This window comes from Myodes glareolus, chromosome 25 (assembly GCF_982192425.1).
Source record: "Myodes glareolus chromosome 25, mMyoGla1.1, whole genome shotgun sequence".
Lineage (NCBI taxonomy): Eukaryota > Metazoa > Chordata > Mammalia > Rodentia > Cricetidae > Myodes > Myodes glareolus.
Window position 1 is genome coordinate 1327615 of NC_142050.1, and position 19067 is coordinate 1346681.

The 19067-nt window shown below is 40.4% G+C and overlaps 1 protein-coding gene across 7 annotated transcripts in view; it reads right to left on the reverse strand.

Moving 5' to 3' along the window:
* Window positions 1–19067, reverse strand: part of Pex1 (peroxisomal biogenesis factor 1) — a 63171-nt gene that overhangs the window by 37872 nt on the left and 6232 nt on the right. For 5 of the 7 annotated variants that reach the window (XM_085683838.2, XM_048436556.3, XM_048436547.3 and 2 more), the window contains 11 exons: window positions 17895–17978; window positions 17415–17529; window positions 16567–17321; window positions 14950–15069; window positions 11621–11744; window positions 11126–11235; window positions 10040–10122; window positions 8856–8988; window positions 5141–5237; window positions 2143–2313; window positions 385–539 (listed from right to left, as the gene is read on the reverse strand). In XM_085683838.2, coding sequence (XP_085539964.2) covers window positions 385–539; window positions 2143–2313; window positions 5141–5237; window positions 8856–8988; window positions 10040–10122; window positions 11126–11235; window positions 11621–11744; window positions 14950–15069; window positions 16567–17321; window positions 17415–17529; window positions 17895–17978 — 1947 coding nt within the window. Of the gene's footprint in view, window positions 1–384; window positions 540–2142; window positions 2314–5140; window positions 5238–8855; window positions 8989–10039; window positions 10123–11125; window positions 11236–11620; window positions 11745–14949; window positions 15070–16566; window positions 17322–17414; window positions 17530–17831; window positions 17979–18249; window positions 18303–19067 lie in introns of those variants that run through there. The other 2 variants (XM_048436566.3, XM_087901785.1) reach the window with 2 other exon arrangements.

Genomic DNA, 19067 nt, shown 5'->3' on the forward strand with positions numbered 1-19067 from the left:
AGAGTTTAAACACTTAAGATAGACACTGTGTGAGAATCTTAAACAAGATTCCTAAGTGTCTCCAGTCTGAGTACACGCCCTTCTTCATATGGTCACTACATGCTTCTAAGCATAAGGATCCAAAGGGGGTAGAGATGGTTTATCAAATTAAAAGATGCCTACAGCTCATTTCACCCTCATTCAGAAGAAATACTGACTTCAAGAAAGCCATTTCCTTAGCAAGTCCCTAACATCTCCAATGAATATAAATTCTAATATGTGCTCACAAACTGCACATGTTGCTCTTAAATATCTACACAATCTCCCAGAAGCAGTAACTTTGAAAATAAAAGCAACTTTGAAGAAAAGAACACAGCTCAACAATATTTCCAGGTCTCACATTACCTGATTAGGAGGCTGGATGCGCTGGATACACTGAAATGTGTGTACTCCTTGAGCAGAAACAAGTGAGGAATGTAGGGAGTGCTGGAACTGGCTCGTGGCGATGAGTGCAACCAAACTTCCCATAGAAACAAACTCTTTGATCATATTGTTCAAAGCTAGAATGAAATAATAAGGCATAAAGCAAAGGGGAAAAATATTAAAATTTAAAGGTGTATATTGATTAAAATACTAATAACCTAATGTTAAGACTGAACAGCTCCTTCATGGTTTTTACAAACTTACTTACTTACTTTATTTATTTATTTATTTTTGATTTTTCGAGACGGGTTTTTCTGTAGGTTTGGGACCTGTCCTAGAATTACCTCTTGGAGAGATGGCTTAGTCGTTAAAGGCTAGGCTCGTAACCAAAAATAAAAACTTTAATTCTATCCACGTAGTGATCTGTTGAATCAAATGGAAGTACAGGAGGTTCTGTAAACTCAGGACATGTCTACTGAGGCTCTGTATGCCTTGATCTTATAAAGCAAATTAATCAAAAATAGGCATCTTAGTGAATATTCTAGAAGGATGATTAGTGTTCATACTAAATCCTGGTTACTTAGAATAAGCATGATGCTTCTAGCATTTCCAGATTTCTTTCTATTCAAGGCTTGGCTAGGTTTGAGGAGCTGAGAACTGAAACAAGCATTAGTAACATAAACATCTCTGAGTCCTGATCCAGAGATCTACAGCCTTCCTGTATAGAGACTAACGGAGCGGTGTCTAGGAGTTTGCCAATAGGAGGTTCTACAGGAGATACAGAACTCAAACTTTGAGATAAACATCAGTCAATCTAATGCAAGGCACGCTTATTTATATTTTGTGTTTGCTTCAGCTCTTCAGAACCACGAGGCAATGCTGTTGCACTCTAAGCTACACTCAGTGGTGGATTTTTCAGTGTTCTGTAATCTCTTGCACCGCGGCACCTCACCCTGTGAACTATACTCCATTGCTGCCTATTAATTCTCACCTTTCCATTGAAACTCGACTCAGTTACCAACGTCCCTGGAACGCTTCCTTGCAATGCTGTAGCTCACCTCGCTCTCACTCTGGGTTAGGTGTTTACACCACACACTGCACATTCTTCCAGGGCAGTCATCTTGCCACCTTAAGGTCGACTGACCTGGCTCCAGTTACTTTCCATTTGCTGACTTACAAAACCAGGAGATTCTCACTTGTACACCTAAGGCAAGCCCTCTTCCAGAAATAGCACTCTATACAGCATCCACCATTCTGCACTGAAATTGCTTCCTTTCCTCCCCTTGACTCTGAGATTGGTGAATAAAGTAAGTGTTCAACATGTATCTGTTAATGAAACAGAAGCAAGAAGAGTGAAGTCGCGGGATTGTCACTACTCTTGCTCTGCCATTTTCTAACAGAGTTGGAAAACACTACAGTGAGCATATACCTTATTTCCTCAAAATGGTAGATTTACGGCCAGTGACATGGCTCAGCAGGTAGTCATGTGCCACCAAGGCTGACAACCTTACTTCAATCTCCAGGATTCACATGGAGGAAGGAGAGAAGAGACTCCTAAAAACTGGCCTTTGACCTTCACAAGTAACACTCAGGCACATGGGTGCCACCTCAACAAACGCATAAGTACTAAACTATTTATTTATTAAACTAATTAAAAATGTAAAAACTAGATTTACCATTAAAACAAAAAATGTTGACTGACGAAAGAAAAAGCTCCCAAAGCAGTAGGAGACGTATTACCATGTGCGAGTCGCTGGCTCTGCACTGCTTCAGGGCTGTGCTCCTGTTCTGGGGCAGCAGGCACTCCAGCAATGAGATCTAGGTCATCCAGCAGAACGACAGACGGCTGCCTCCAGGCCGCCTCTGAGAAAGCCGCCTCCAGGGCTTTCTGTGTGCTCTCAAGCCTTTTTCCTACACACAGAAGATGTATCAATGTTATTTCAGAGATCAAAAGTTTATGTTCCTCTTGAAAGTAATAGAACTCAATTATCTATAAAAATTAAACCATGTTTTATTAATATATCAATCAAAAACTTGTTAATTATCAGCACATTCAACTCCTAAGTCTCCAAGGGTTCAAAGTGCCAAACTGTACCACAAAGGAAAGAAATACACTGCTCTGACTTTGGTCTGTATGCACTCAGCTTCACACCAGAGTTTCAGGTGACTTATAATTGTGGAATACATAGGATGAAAAAAAATATAAACCAGAGTAGAAGTCAAGATCTGAGTCAAACCCTAGCAGTTGCCTGAAGACCCCGAAAGTGCTAGAATTGAAGGACACATTTGGCTCCAGGTTTGTTACAGGTGTGGTACAAAGTTTTAATTTCCAGAAGACAGAAAGTTTATAGGTCTATAAGATAATGCAAAGGTTCCCTGATACTTATTTTCATGGGGCTTCAACCAGGATTAAAACTTCCTTTATAGCAAGTGAAGAATTGAGTTTTCAAAGCTATCTTTATCTTGCTTTAAAATACATATTTTTATTTATCTTCTGAGAATTTCTTATGTCCATACAATGGGATTTCTTATTTTCTTATTATGCATGGTAAAAACATGAGCTACAAAGATGAGCTGGGAGCCAGGTGTTAGTGGAAACCCAGAAGGAAGCTAATCATTCAAAGAGAAACTGCTCCAATCTCTTGTTCTAACTGAACAGTTAATAATGTAAATGTTAGAAATGTTTAAAAAACACACAAGTGGTACAAGATCAATGGTAATTCTTCTCACTGTCACCCAAAGCCACCTACTTACCCTCCCAGGCATGAACCGCACCAGTTTTCCACAGCAATTAAAGACCAAGAGCAAGTACAGATTGAATAGAGTATACTCTAAACACCTGGAATGGTATTTGTTCTAGAACAGTCTATAGAGCTTTTCACTTTTAAAATAATCCCTTCCACCAAATTGTCAAATAGAGTTTTAGGGATTTTATCACAAACATCAGAAAGCCGAAGACTTCAACTTTCTAAGGATTTCTTGGTTTTCCAAGACAGGGTTTCTCTGTGTAGTCCTAGCTGTCTTGGAACTGCCTCTGTAGACCAGGCTGGCCTCAAACTCACAGAGATCTGCCTGCCTCTGTCTCCAGCGTGCTAGGGTTAAAGGTGGAACATGAGGGGCCGGCCAGTTGGGGTATCTGTTCCCGCCCAGTACCCCATAGCCGGCAAGTCCCAGAGAAAATCAACCACACAGAGATCTCTATAAGCTATAAAGCTGATTGGCCCATTAGGTCAGGCTACTTATTGGCTCTTATAACTTATGTTACCCCATTATCCTTATCTACGTTAGCACATGGCTCAGTACCTTTTCCAGCAGGGCAGCTTACATCTTTCCTCTCTGGTGGTCTGGGCAGAACTGCAGAGGGAGCTTCCTGCTTTCCAGAATACTCTCAGTCTCTTTGCTCCACCCCTACTTCCTGTCTGGCTTTCCCGCCTATACTGCCTGCCTGGCCAATCAGCGTTTTATTAAAATATGATTGACAGAATACAGACAATTCTCCCACACCATTTCCCTCTTTTTTTTTTTTTAAACAAAGGAAAATACCCATAGTCCATTTGTTGGGAATGTGGGCGTAGTATTTCAGGCTACTTCCGGCTGGTTGGGAGCGCTGATAATCTTATGGGGATCTAAAGAAAATTTAGAGTTATAATCAAGTCCTGACTGGAGTATCCTGTGAGTCTTGATCATCTCAGGCAGCAGTCTCGAATCTGTTCTGGATGTAGAACTCTGTCATCTGGGCCATCTGTTCCTATCAGAGATTTCTCGGGTGGCCTCCCTTGATCAAAGCTGATTTTTCTTAACTCAGAATGAATCCATAGCCTCTCATTTTCTGTGGAAACAAAAGCAAAATCTCTTCTCCAAATATACCTTTTGACTTCAGTTTTGAAGCCAAGGTATTTTCAAAATACTTATCTTGGGTTAGTTCAGCAGCATTTATAAACAAAAGTCTTTTAGCAACTATTACTGCTTGCTCAGCATTCAAACAATTCAAAGAGAGCATAACAGCACACAGTATCAAGATTCTCTGTGTATTTTCCATCTTTACGTGGCTTTATTTCAACATCTATTTCTTTTATTTTTACTTTTACTTTTTGAGACAGGTTCTCTGTATATCTTTGTCCTGGACTAACTCTGTATACCAGGCTGTCCTTGAACTCACAGAGACCTGTCATAAAATGGTGTGGGAGAATTGTCTGTATTCTGTCAATCATATTTTAATAAAACGCTGATTGGCCAGGCAGGCAGTATAGGCGGGAAAGCCAGACAGGAAGTAGGGGTGGAGCAAAGAGACTGGGAGTATTCTGGAAAGCAGGAAGCTCCCTCTGCAGTTCTGCCCAGACCACCAGAGAGGAAAGATGTAAGCTGCCCTGCTGGAAAAGGTACTGAGCCATGTGCTAACGTAGATAAGGATAATGGGGTAACATAAGTTATAAGAGCCAATAAGTAGCCTGACCTAATGGGCCAATCAGCTTTATAACTTATAGAGATCTCTGTGTGGTTGATTTTCTCTGGGACTTGCCGGTTGTGGGGTACTGGGCAGGAACAGATACCCCAACTAGCCGGCCCCTCATGTTACATAAAGGTGTGCACCACTATGCCCAGCTTCCAAATTTCTAAGGATTTTCAATAACTAAATGACACAAATATGAGTTTAAAAGTACGTAACTATTTCTACTAATAGCATTAATAATACATTCCTGTCTACAAAAGGGGGATTATGTTGAATGCTCACTCCTACCTCGTAAAGCTTTGCAGTCAACTATCTCCACATGGGCATCCAATATGTCACAGGCTTCCTTACAGATCGCTTTGGCTAATGTTGATTTCCCACTCCCCTGGAAAACAATTGCTTCATCAGACTCTCAATAAATTTAATTACAGAAGTAGCTCATTGCAATAGTCACCAAGATTCAGTCTCGTCTACTGGAAAGTAAACACCAACCCAGCTGCAGTGTGTGATTGAGTTTGTGCTACTGAAATATGGCTCTTCTTTTACTCTGTTAATATGCAGAGATAGAAACACACCCATTTCTACACTTGCTGGTGAATACAGCTGCTAACATTTAATTAAATACAATTGAAAATAATACTTTATTGTTACAAGATATGACTAATATATAAATGAAATAAATTTGAAATAATTAGATATTTTTATTTAATCTCTATGATTCCAATGAGAAAAGTAGATCACTAATATTATAGATACTATTATGTTAGTAGATACTAATAAATATCTTGTACTACGTAATTTTAATCTATTTACAGCCATTACTGTGACTACCAATTAACGTGGAGAAGAACCTTCAGACACTTTGTGCCTGTGATGGGCATGTTTTACAAGATGAGGTCTTATCATGTTGGCCAATATAGCCTTGAATATAAGAGCCTCCTGCCCCAGACTTTGGAGTGGCTGAGATTACTGGATACAGCACAGTCCTTGAAAGACAAGTCAGCTGTCAGGATTGGCTACTTTGATAGAAGAACAAAGAACTCGACACTGGCTTACAGTCAATGAGCATTTTATTTTCAAATACAAGCTTTTGTCTTATTAGAAAATAATATGTAAAAATAAGACAGAAATTACGCTTAGTAAAGAAAGGTGAAAGGAACTGGCGCCTTTGTTCCACTGTGAAGTGACTTCTTTTGCCCTGCAATCTTCTCAGCACTCTGTAAAATGTTCATCAAGTTTTATAATTTTACAAGTTACTTCTCACCCAGCAGTGGTGGTGCATATCTTTAGTCTCAGCATTGCAGCAGCAAAGGCAGTGGATCTATAGGAGTTTGAAGCCAGCCTGGTACACAGAGCAAATTTCAGGACAGCCAGGACTGCACAGAGAAACCCTGTCTTGAAAAAATAAAAAATTAACAAACAAGAAAAAAAAAAGCAAACAAAAGTTCCTTCTTTAAGCTTTATATTTATGGTCCTCCCTATCTTAGTGACCTGTGGGTGTGTCTTAGGAGAGGTAGAAGGGTGACATCAGAAGGGAGTCCATGTCTACAGTGGCCTCCAGCACAGCCAGATCTGGTGGTTTTTATAGTTCTTTTACTACCAGTTTCTTCTTTCAATCTATTATCACTTCTTCTTACTGTTGTTTCTCTGAAGTCCAACAAAGTTATACCAGTTCAAGTACTTTGTTCTGATTACTAGCAAAAACCAGCAAAATTTGATGTAAAAAACCTAAAATTTGGAGGTACTCAACAAATATGTACTATCATTATTATCTTTTATAGAATTAAACCACATTTAAATGTTTTGGTTTTTTGAAACAGGTTTCTGTGTAGCTTTGTCTGTCTCAGAACTCACTCTGTAGACCAGGCTGTCCTCAGACTCACAGAGATCCACTCGCCTTTGCCTCCTGAGTGCTGGGATTAAAGGTGTGCGCCACCACTGCATGGCCCACATTTAAACTTAACAAACTTCAAAAACTAAAAGTATTAGGGGTGCTGGACTGCAGACCAGACACATCATCACTCACCCAGAGGGCCTTTTCTTCCAGTTCAGAGTATTTACATTCATATAGAACTTCTCATGTTTGTTTCCTCTCCCTTAAGTGAGGTTAACCCAATGTACACAGATGAGAAACAAAATTTATTACCAGCACTCGGGAGGCAGAGGCAGGCAGATCTCTGTGAGTTCAAAGCCAACCTGGTCGACAAGAGCTAGTTCCAGGACAGCTAGGACTTTTACACAGAGAAATCCTGCCTCAAAAATGAATAAATAAATAAATAAATAAAAAATAAATAAATAAATAAAAACTTAAACAATAAGTACATTACAAGATGACACATAAACCCAGGACCTCTTACTGACTGTCCTATTCTCAAAAGAAGTTCAAAAGACTGCTTTCAGAGATGGCAGGATAAAATTTTCTAAAAATAAATATTCTACCATGGTGATGTTGGCATTTGAAAATGACAAAGACGGGCTGGAGAGATGGTTCAGTGCTTAAGAGCTGCTCTTAAGAAGTCCCGAGTTCAATTTCCAGTATCCCCATGGTGGCTCACAACCATCTATAGTGGGATCTGATGCCCTCTTCTGGCATGCATGCATACATGCAGATAGAGTACTCCCATAAAATAAATAAAAGTCTTCATAAAATGACAAAGAATGGTTCCTATGTTTAAGAAAGATAGGAGAAAGAAACTGGACTACTAATAGGAGACAGTTGTTAAAATGTAGTGAAGGGAAAGTCCCAACTTCAAAATTCTGTAATTATAAAAGCAATATGGTCTGGGTGTGGTGGCTCACGCCTTTAATTCCAGCACTCAGGAGGGAGAGGTAAGCGGATCCCTGTGAGTTCTAGGCCAGCAGAGTCTACAGAGTGAGTTCCAGGACAGTCAAAAATACACAGAGAAACACTGTCTCAAAAAACTTAAAAACAAATACACAAACAAACAAAACATGCAACACTGTGGGTTTTTTTAAAGATTGTTTTAAAGATTAAGAGTATTTTTTAAGATTATGTGTAAGACTGATTTTTCTTGTGTGTGTGTCTGTGTGTCTGTGTATGTGTGTGTCTGTGTGTGTGTGTGTACATGAATGCAGGTGCCTGTGGAGATGAACAGAGGGAGCTGGAGTCACAGGTGATTGTGAGCCACCCAGCATGGGTTCTGGGAACCCAAATCCAGCCCTCTACAATTTTAACCAATAAAAACATCTTTTCCATCTTTAACCAATCAAACATCTCTCCAATGCACAGTCTGTTGGTCTTTGAGCACGGAAGAACCCACAGCATTGGCAGAGAATAAGACAATAAGCCTCTTTAAGAGGTCAGGGATCTCAACCAAGACAGTAAAAAGTTAAAGAGAGAAGATACATGACCCATGTCAGGAAACAGGCAGCACAGCAGAGCCTGCAGAAACCTAGAACTAAAGGGGAAGAAGAGCAAATAACTCTAAAAACCATCAGCTGCTTGTCAGTCAAGGTGCCGCAGTAAAGACTTTCCAGGCTTGGATGGGTTTGCTGCAGATCTTACCAAGCATTTAAAGAAGGAATGAAAGCCAACTTTATATTTTCCTCACAAAAAGGAGGGAAACACCTGACAGCTCATCATGAGCCTAAATACACGGATAGTAAAACCAGACAAACGCTGCAGACCAAACCAATGTCTCCCAGAAACGCAGATAAAAAAATCAAACAGAATGGTAGAAAGCACACATCACCACAGCCCAATGATATTTCATCAAAAAATACCAATACTTTCAACAGCCTCATCAAAAACCTACACATCAAGTCATAGAATGTTATCAATCAACACAGAAGAGGGTGCAGAGGGTATGTGAACTCAGGACGACATCCCCAATACCTAACAAGGTACCCAAAAGTATTAATGTAAGTATGATTGCTTTCCCTTTAATGTATTAAAAGTTCTTCAAAATACATAAGCAAAATCCAAAGAGATAAGAGTGAAATACTTCTAGTTTGTGAAAAGGAACACGTCTGAGCCAAATACCTTTCCTCCAGTGATCAAAACAGCACCATTCCTAAGTCCTGCGATGAGGGAGATCAGCTGCCGAGACAAAGGGCGGCCCAAGAGGCTGTGGGTGATGTGCTCCATGGCGGATATACCTAAGGAATTCACTCCACTGCAAAACACAAAAGTTCCTGAGTGACAAAAGCCCGCAGCAAGGAGGAGCCTAGCTAGAAAAGTTGAAGCTTTCCTTCCTGGGCAAGTTAGCCATCTTAAGGGCACAGCGTCTGATGTGCAGCTTTTAAACATTAGTCTAATATCTGAAGCATGTGCAGTAACCACTGCTTTGTTCTAAAGGTCATTTATTGGATTCCTACACACCTAAGCACTCCCCATTCCCAAATAATCTTTAGTCTAGTCATTAACATTATCATAAACAGGCGCTGCAGAAGGGTTTATTACGACAGTCAAGGCTCTGCGGAGCTCCTCTGAAACCTCCGCCTTCACGTGTCACATGCAAACCTTGAACCCACACTATTTCTTGATTTCTACCATGATTTTATTCATAAAAACAGAAGTGGAACTAAAACACCAGATAGTGGAATCCAAAAAGATTTTAATTCATAGTAATGTACACTGTTGCACCTAATCCTCTTTAAGGTTTCATTTTTTCACTAAAATGAAATGGCTCTCTCATCTGGTGTAAGCACATGAATTCTCAGCTAACATGTCTAAGGCTTCTAGTCTGAGTATATAAATAAAGAAACCAAGATGGCTTCGTTTTCAGATTTGCTCTTCCAAAAAGATGAGAAAATATACAAAAAATCCTAATGGTTACAACAAAAAGTGAAAGAATAACTTAATTTGAAATATTTCTTACCACTCACCCAATGCTTCAGATTTAGCTATTAAAATACTTTTATTTGTTTTGATAACTACTGTTTTGGTCAAGTACAATGGTCAGATAGGTGATATTTGGTTAACATTTATTTTTTTCTCACGAGTCAATTCTCAAAGCAGAACCTCTAATAAAACTAGCTACCTAAAGAAGGTACATTTTTAACCCATGTGTGAGGACAGATATAATCCTTGAAAATTATCTCCTAATGTATTAGAAAAATTTTTCATTGGCATTCCCTGTCGCTGTAACATGTGCACGCAGAAGTCTGCCAGAGAGAGAATCCAAAGCAGTCTGTAAACATACTAATTCGGCCATAACCTCTTACCCCAGAGAGTTCAGCTTTAAAAAGGGAAGAAGAGAGTCAGTTTCCTCACTGTTTTCTTCTCTTATCACAGGCTCTAGAAGGACCTACAGCAGCAAGGAAAAGTCAGTTTTACACATCAAAGTTATGCCTTTCACTTGTTTCCTGAGTCCCAGAGAAAAAAATCACCGACTCTGTTTCATCAGAGAAAGTAGGTGCTGTGCCCAAGAATACGGCCTGACAACCCCTGACAAGGTGCTCTGCATGGAACGCAGACGTCACAGACAACAGCAGAGAGACAGCAGCTGTCTGGTGACACTTCACAGATGTGTCATAATTAATATCTCCACAATTCTTACATTCACATTTCAAAGATAAACTGTGGCTAGTTCCAAACCACGGAAATTCTGAACAACTCGCCCAGCTTCAGCCCACAGCAGCAAACAGAAGCAGAACACAATATTCTAAAGACACAAATCCTAAGGTACTGACGCAAGAAACGTGGGGCGGTATTTGTGGAGAGTAGAGAATGTTAACAACTGTCAAAATAACATAAGAAGTAGTAGGTTAAAATATTAATTTACAAACATTTAAATTATTATTTGTGTGCACACGTGGAGGTCAGAAGACAACTTTGGTGTGTATGTGCGCGTCACAAAGAGGAGGCGGCTCATGTGTCAAAGGACAACTTCGGAGGTGTTGCCTCTCTCCTCCCCGTTTGTTCCCATGGTTCCCTGGGACTGAGCTCAGGTTACCAGGCTTGGATGCAAACACCCACTGAGCCATCTCACTGGTCCCCAAATAAGAACTTTTAAAATCAATCCTCTAAACTAAATCTTTATTTGTTTAATACACAGAACTTTAAACCATGATCTGCTTACCAGTTTACACAATCAACAGTAATTCTGAAACTTAAGTGTGCTTAACTGATGCTTACATTTAGGATAAATCAATAATTTATAGAGTAAAATATTTAAAATCAAGTTATTCCTTATTCTTCTCATGTGGTTTCTAAAGCAGTTCTGGATGTACGCTTCCAGACAGAAGCTCATACTTTATTAGTCACAGATAACAACATTGCTTTATTACACATCAATAGAATATCATTACTTGTATTGAGATCTTCTGCAGCAGAATGGCACTCAACACAAAAACAGTCTCTCCTTTTTCTTTTTCTTTCTCCTGAGGATGAACTACACTCAGAGTGAACTCTTTCAGCCCTATTAAGAAGAAAGTAATAAATGGAGGGTTAGAACTGAAACAGAGAGGAAATAATTTGATTTGAAATATCAAGCATATTTAAATTAAAGACATTCTTTAACACAGATAACACTGTTATGTTTCACTGTTCACATGTGACATAAGTTGAAAAAACAAAAAAATTTTCAAGCTAGCCACGTGCGGCAGCACAGGCCTTTAACCCTAGTACTTGAGAAGCATGGCAGGCAGATCTCTGTGAGTTCGAGGCCTGCCTAGTCTTCATAGTAAGTTCCAGGACAGCCAGGACTACACAGAGAAACCCTGTCTTGAAAAACCAAAACAAAACAAAAAACTTAGATGTTATAGTCATTTCAATAGGAAAAACAAAATAACACTTTTACGCACCATCTTTAATTCTCAGCTTAATACATTCTTCCTTTGATACTATCAAAGGGATCATGGTGGTAGCTGACTGCTGTAGCCATGACGAGAACACAGCTTTGACATCGTCTTCACTCACGTCTTTAGGCTGCCAGAGGAAAGGACAGAAGTGTGACCAAGGAATTAATATGTCTTCCTAACAGAATGCAAAATCTTACCAAATCGGAATACATAGGCTGTTCAAGCCTACATGTAGATGTGTGACCTGATGGGAGGGTGCGAGCTGATGTGAGGGTGAGTGTGAGCTGATGTGAGGGTGAGTGTGAGCTGATGTGAGGGTGAGTGTGAGCTGATGTGAGGGTGAGTGTGACCTGATGTGAGGGTGAGTGTGAGCTGATGTGAGGGTGAGTGTGACCTGATGTGAGGGTGAGTGTGAGCTGATATGAGGGTGAGTGTGACCTGATGTGAGGGTGTGAGCTGATGTGAGGTTGAGTGTGAGCTGATGTGAGGGTGAGTGAGAGCTGATATGAGGGTGAGTGTGAGCTGATGTGAGGGTGAGTGTGACCTGATATGAGGGTGAATGTGATCTGATGTGAGGGTGAGTGAGAGCTGATGTGAGGGTGAGTGTGAGCTGATGTGAGGGTGAGTGTGAGCTGATGTGAGGGTGAGTGTGAGCTGATGTGAGGGTGAGTGAGAGCTGATGTGAGGGTGAGTGTGACCTAATGAGAGGGTGAGTGTGACCTGATGAGAGGGTGAGTGTGAGCTGATATGAGGGTGAGTGTGAGCTGATGTGAGGGTGAGTGTGAACTGATGTGAGGGTGAGTGTGAGCTGATGTGAGGGTGAGTGTGACCTGATGTGAGGGTGAGTGTGAGCTGATGTGAGGGTGAGTGAGAGCTGATGTGAGGGTGAGTGAGGGCTGATGTGAGGGTGAGTGTGACCTGATGTGAGGGTGAGTGTGAGCTGATGTGAGGGTGAGTGTGAGCTGATGAGACAGTGAGTGTGATTGGTCTGATATGATGGCGAGGGTGATGGGTACAGTTCAGCCTGAGGAACCATTTATATAAACAGTAAAGGTTACAAGAGATCCAAAATACCCAGCAAAGTGAAGTATGAGACTTCACTGCGGCCAATGGCATTTAGTTAGTAACAGAAGAGTTTCCCTTCCCAGTGGAAGGGAAGGAAACTGAGCAGGTAACTTTGGGTCTTGTTTTCTACGGGTTCATGAAATTCAGACATGATGCTCAGAAGCATCAGGCATTTTGTATCTAAAGGAGCCAAGTCATAGCTAAGGATGACAGAAGAGAAAATGATTGGAACCTAGGGCCTTGACAACAAGGTTAACCACCTACAAGTGCCTGCAAACTTCCTGTAACCAAGAAAAGTAAATACTTGTATATTTAAGCCACTATTTCTCTTCTTATCTGGAACACAATCTAGCTATACTAAATGAGTAGAGTGTTAATTATTCAAAGGATAAAAGAAATTATTTAAAAAACAGAGATAATTTTTAAAGTTTTTAAATTAAATTTCAGTTCTTAAAAACTCATCTGATAGTATTTGACATTCAATAATATTACTAGAAAAATAAAAATTCATATAGGATTGTGATGATAGTTTTCAAGCACAAGTAGCTGAGGGTGGTGGCGAATGTCTTTAATTCCAGCACTCTGGAGACAGAGGCAGGTGGATCTCTGTGAGTTCGAGGACAGCCTGGTCTACAGAGTGAGTTCCAGGACAGCCAGGGCTACACAGAGAAACCCTGTCTTGAGAAACAAGAAAATAAAACAAACAAAGAAACAAATTTTTTAAAAAAGGGTGAGGTGTGATAATATATGATTGTAGTCCCAGCCCTGGGCTGAGGAGACATGAAGATCCCTAGGGCTCAGGGCTGGCTAGTGAGCACAGTGTGCTTGTCATGTTGCAGGCCAATGAGAGACCATGATTTAAAAAACAAAGTGGATGGCACTTGAGGAATGAGAGCAGAGGTTCCCTTCTGGCCTTCACATGCCATGCACATATGTGCATATACATCGGTGAGCCCACATGTGCACACACATAAAATCATATAGAAAAATTGATGACTATTTCCCAGCTAAGTCACCCTGCACTCTCCCATTTCTCAAACAGGCCTATTTCTGTTCTCTCTCTTCATGTAGTCAACCTTATACCCACTGGCTAAAGCTCAGTTTAGAACCCAATCACTAACTAACTAAGAAAGAGGCTAACTAAGAAAGAGCACCATCTTCTCATGTAGCCTAGGCTAGCCTTGAACTCTCCATGGAGCTGAAGGTGACATTGAATTTCTGACCCTTCTGCCTTCACCTCCCAGGTGCTGGTATTAACAGATGTGCATCCCGTTCCTGATTATGCATTTGGGGATCAGACCCAGACTTCGTGCATACTAGACAAACACTGTACCAACTGAGCTACATTCCAACTCCAAAATATCAATAATAATAATAAAAACAGAGCCCAGCATGGTGGCACACAACTTTAATCCCAGTACTCAGGAGGCAGAGGCAGGCAGATTCATGTGAGCTTGAGGTCAGACTGGTCTACAGAGTGAGTTCAGGGATGGCTCTTACACAGACAACTCTTGTCTCAAAAAACAAAACAGAGAGAGAGAGACAGACAGACAGACAGACAGACAGACAGACAGAGACAGACAGAGAGAATCCCCATATTTGCCTTGACATACTCATACTTGCTTACTAACGACTTCTTTGCTCCTTAAACTAAGCATGTTATTGGCCCACAGAGTCACCCAAAGAACAGAAAACAGAAAGAAAATCAAATAGACACTTGTACTTCACTGTTCCCTACAACATTAATCACAAGAGTCAACAAGTAGAAGCCATCTAAATATCCACGGATACCTGGATGGATAGACAAGAGTGAGTATGTGTGTATATGTGTGTGTGATGAAATATTATCCGCTAGATTACAGAATGAAGTTCTGATGCATGCTGCAACATGGAAGGACCTTGAAAACATTATGTGAATGAAATAAGTCAATACATAGGACAAACGTTGTCCGACTCCACTTATTCACAATATTAAGAAGTAACTACCTCACAGACAGAACATGGACTGCAGCTGCTTGCAGGGCGGGAATCACTGTCTAACGGTACAAAGTTTCTGTCTGCGGTAATAGAAACACTTTGGAAATGGTAGTGGAAGCACATCATTATGAATATAGTTAATGCTGCAGGACTGTTCCCTGGAAAATGGTTAAAATGCAATGTTATGTGACTTTTAACAAATAAAACAGAAGTACATTATTATTAATGAACAATGAGAAATCTCATAACACCCACAAAGGAATTTTGATACAACATATATTTGAACTCACTAAATTTTCTCTAGGTTGTAATTTCAGAGATCTTGGGATTTTAGGGGTGGTTTCCAGTGGAGTTATCCTGACTACTGCATGTACTTCTATATTTAGTCTCTTCCTCAGGTCATCTGGGATCTGCAATTTAAAAATAAATAGTAAGAATATAAATGTTCAAAGACCGATTCAAGTATTTCATAGCCTAAATATTGATATTACTTTCTCCGAAGTCAAGTGGAATTACAGAAGTCATCACACAATCATAACACAGTAATATGATAGTTGTTTTAGCCTTTCGGCTGCTTTAATAGAAATACTATGTACTGGGTGCTTACAAACAACAGAGACACATTCCTGCTTTATAAACCGGGAAGTCTATGCCAAGGCACTGGCAGAGCTGGCACTGGTGAGGCTCTCCTCACGGCCAAGTGTGTTTTCCCTGGCAGAAGGGAAGAAGGAGGCCGAGTGGGCATCTCTCTTAAGGACACCAGTTACACTCAAGGCTTCAACCTTATAACTTAATGGCCTCCCAAAGATCTCATCTCCTGACACTACACCATGTGGGAAGAACTTTGACATATTGGTTTTGGGGAGACATAAACATCAAGACTGTAGCAACAGTATGCTATCATTTCAAAAGTTTTTGTACGTGTGTAAAAGTTGAAAGCCACTGAAAAAGCTGGAGTAGTTAAAGTGAATCACAGACAATCTGCCAAGGTACAATTCAATCCAAAAGTAAATGGTAGAATTTGTCACCCACATTAATAAAATATCTAAACTTAGATTATGGGAATGATCGCAAATGACTTTTGCATATATCATATTTTTGCATATATTATATGCATATGTATGTGCATATATTATTTGCATATATTATACATATTATATATGCAATGATCACATGAATGACTTTTGCATATATTAAATTGTACACTTTAAATTTCATCTCAAAAGTTCTTTAACAAATCTTTTAGGTTTTTTTTTTGTGTGTGTGTTCTGCGTGTATGTATGTCTGGACTTCACATGCAAGCCTGGTATATGGAACCAGAGGAGGGTATGGGATGCCCTGCGACTGGAGTTACAGATGCCTGTGAGTCACCACATGAGTGCTGGGAATCAAACCTGGGTTCTCTGCAAAAGCAAAAGTATTCTTAAGCATCTCTCCAGCACCCCCAAAATTCTTATCTCAAAAAATATTAATAAGCACTAAAAGATATAAAGAAGGGTCTTCTAGGAAAGCTGAAGTATTCTTCACAGCCACTGGCTCAGGCAGGGCGGGGAAGGACTATCTTTAAGGGCTGATCACTGGAAGTTTGACCGTGCTCCAGAGAGCATATGGGTAACACAAACTGGATTTGCTATTTTTTTCTTTTCTTTTTCTTTTTCTGTTTTGGGGAGGTCACATGGGGGTGGATATGGGAGGACTGGGAAGTGAATGTGATCGGGGTGCAGTACATGAAATTTTCAAATAATCAACAAAAATGCTGTTAAAAAAAAAATAGAAGGGGTTGGAGACATTGCTCCTCCACAGACAGACTTACAGAGACTCTCTCTCTCTCATTATGTTGGTTGTAATTTACATGTATTATTTGAATCAAATCTTGAGGACGATTAAATTATAAGCCTCATACTAACCCAGACTTTCCCAAGGTGAAGAGGCTCTACACTTTTGGTGAACTTCGCAGCATTCTTCAACTCCTCAAGTCCATTCCAGACTACCTTCAACACACAGGCCTCGCCAGCTTCCTCGGTGTGCTTGGAGCCGATCTGTTTATGATCTGGTGACTCTGACTGGTGCTTCTCTTTTTCAGGCAACAGGACACTTGGCCTTGCTTTGCCTTGCTGTTGTTTTGGAGAACACAGCTTAACTAGTTTTCCATAGGTCACAGTAAAGTGTGGCTCCATATCAAAATATTCTTGGTCCCACGGAAACACATGAATGGTGCAATGGTTATGAAACACAGAGGTAGCTGGTGTGGCATGCGCACTAGGAGGCTGAACTTGGCATACTCTGAAAACATTGTCTACAGGAACAAACTGTGACTGCATGGTTTTGAAAGCACTGATTTCCAGTGAACCCCAGGATGCCACTTGCTTGCTGTCGGGCCCCAAAGAAAACATGCTTCCAAGCATTGTCCACCAGTGTGGTTTCCATGAGGAGCCACTGGGAACTTCTGGGTCTGTTTCACTGGACGCAGTGATGCCCTCCATGTTCATATGAAGTTGCTTGGTTTGCAATTCTTGTTGTTCCTGTCCATAACTATGAAATTGTCTATGTGCATCTCCTGCTTTTGGAAATGTGTTCTCTTTGGCTTGGCGTGTCTTTGGCCGAATGAGGAGTTCAGTGTTAGTTTCTAGCCTTCCATAAGGGGCAGCTGGCATCAGAGCAACTGCAGAAAAAAGCAGTTAGTACTTGTTGACTTCTGCTTTGGACTTGGTACTCTAATGTAGGAAATGACAGCAAATATTACAATAGCACTTACCAATTTGGATAAATATGTAAGTCTGCTGGTCAACCCAGATGGGAACAACGGCATTAGGAAAAACTATTCGAATTTGATCTAGAAGATGCTGTTCAAGAGAAATGGCATGCAGCTCCTATGACCAACAGAGAAAAAGGTTAAATCAGGCTGCATTTGGACCATTCCATACCTGGTATAGAAGTTCCCACTCATTTTTTATTTTAAAGTTTATTGTTATAGTTACAGTATACATGATACAATGGGACACATAAAGAAGATCCAACATCTCAGCTATCCTTTTGTTGTCGGTTTCTTTGTCAAAAGAAGTTAAAGCCTATTTATTTAGAATTAATCCCAAATACAACACAAGTGTCTCACCTGTGGTTCTCATATTATACACTAGATTTCTACTGAGTCATTACTACAATTCAGACTAACCCAGAATATCTACTGGTGCTGAGAAGTTTAATCACACAGGAAGGTAGCAGAGGTTTTCTTTACCAGTATCTCCCAGTCATCTTCTGAAAGGGGCTCCACCTCAACTTGTTGGCAAGACACCACATGGGAGCATGGCCTGAGAAACACCTGGAGAAATCAGAAATGCAAGATTACTGTTGTAAGATTTTTCTGTATCGCTAGAAAATAAGTTCTCTCTGGTAAGATACTGTCTCCTTGTCTCTGTATGTCTCTCTGTCTCTCTCTGTCTTTCTTTCCCCTCTTCCATGTTTCACATAACACATATTAAACACTTAAGATCTTTCCCAATGAACAACAGAACAAAGGAACGCCCTAGCACAACATGTTTGCAAAAATAATGATAATTCCTAGAAAGAAGTGTAAGAGTCAGGTGAGATACCATGTGCTTGCAATTCCAGCTACTCTGGAGGCTGAGGCAGGAGAATCTTCAATTCAAGGCTGTCCTTGCCAATATAGTCAGATCTACCAAAAAAAAGGAAGAAAGACCTGAAGCGATGGCTCAAGAGTTAAGAATACCAGTTGCTCTTCTAGAGGACCCAGATTCATTCCCAGCACCCATATGGTACCTCACAACTCTCTAAAGCTCTGGTTAGGAGATCTGATGTCCTCTTCTGGCCTCTACTGGCCCTACACACAGGTAGTTACATAGACATACATGCAAACAAATCACCCATAAACACAAAAATAATATTTTTAAAAAAGAAGTGAGGGCTGTATAGATGGGTCAGTAGTTAAGACTACTTATTGCTTTTCCAAAGAACCCAGGTTTGATTCCCAGAATCCACACGGTGGTCAAAAACATCTGTGACTCCAGTTCCAAGGGATCCAATGTCCTCTTTTGACCTCTGCAGGCCTTAGGCATACATATGGCACACAGTCATATATGCAGACAAAAATACCCATACACAAATAAGCATTCAAATGATTTTTAATTGAAAAAATAGAGGAGGGCTGGTACGGTGTCCCAGCAAGTAAAGGTACTTGACACATGGGATGAATCTGAGAATATGCAAGGTACCCCCTGCAGCCAGGAGGCAGCTACTACTCCACCTAGCAAGGTGGCTCTTGGCTCCTATTCTGTGGGAATCTTCATAGTAGTACTACAAAACAGAGTCTGTAGAAAAGCAGACATACACCATGTAGAAGCAATGAAAATGAAAAACAATCAGGGCAATTTATAGCTCTAACGAAGGTATC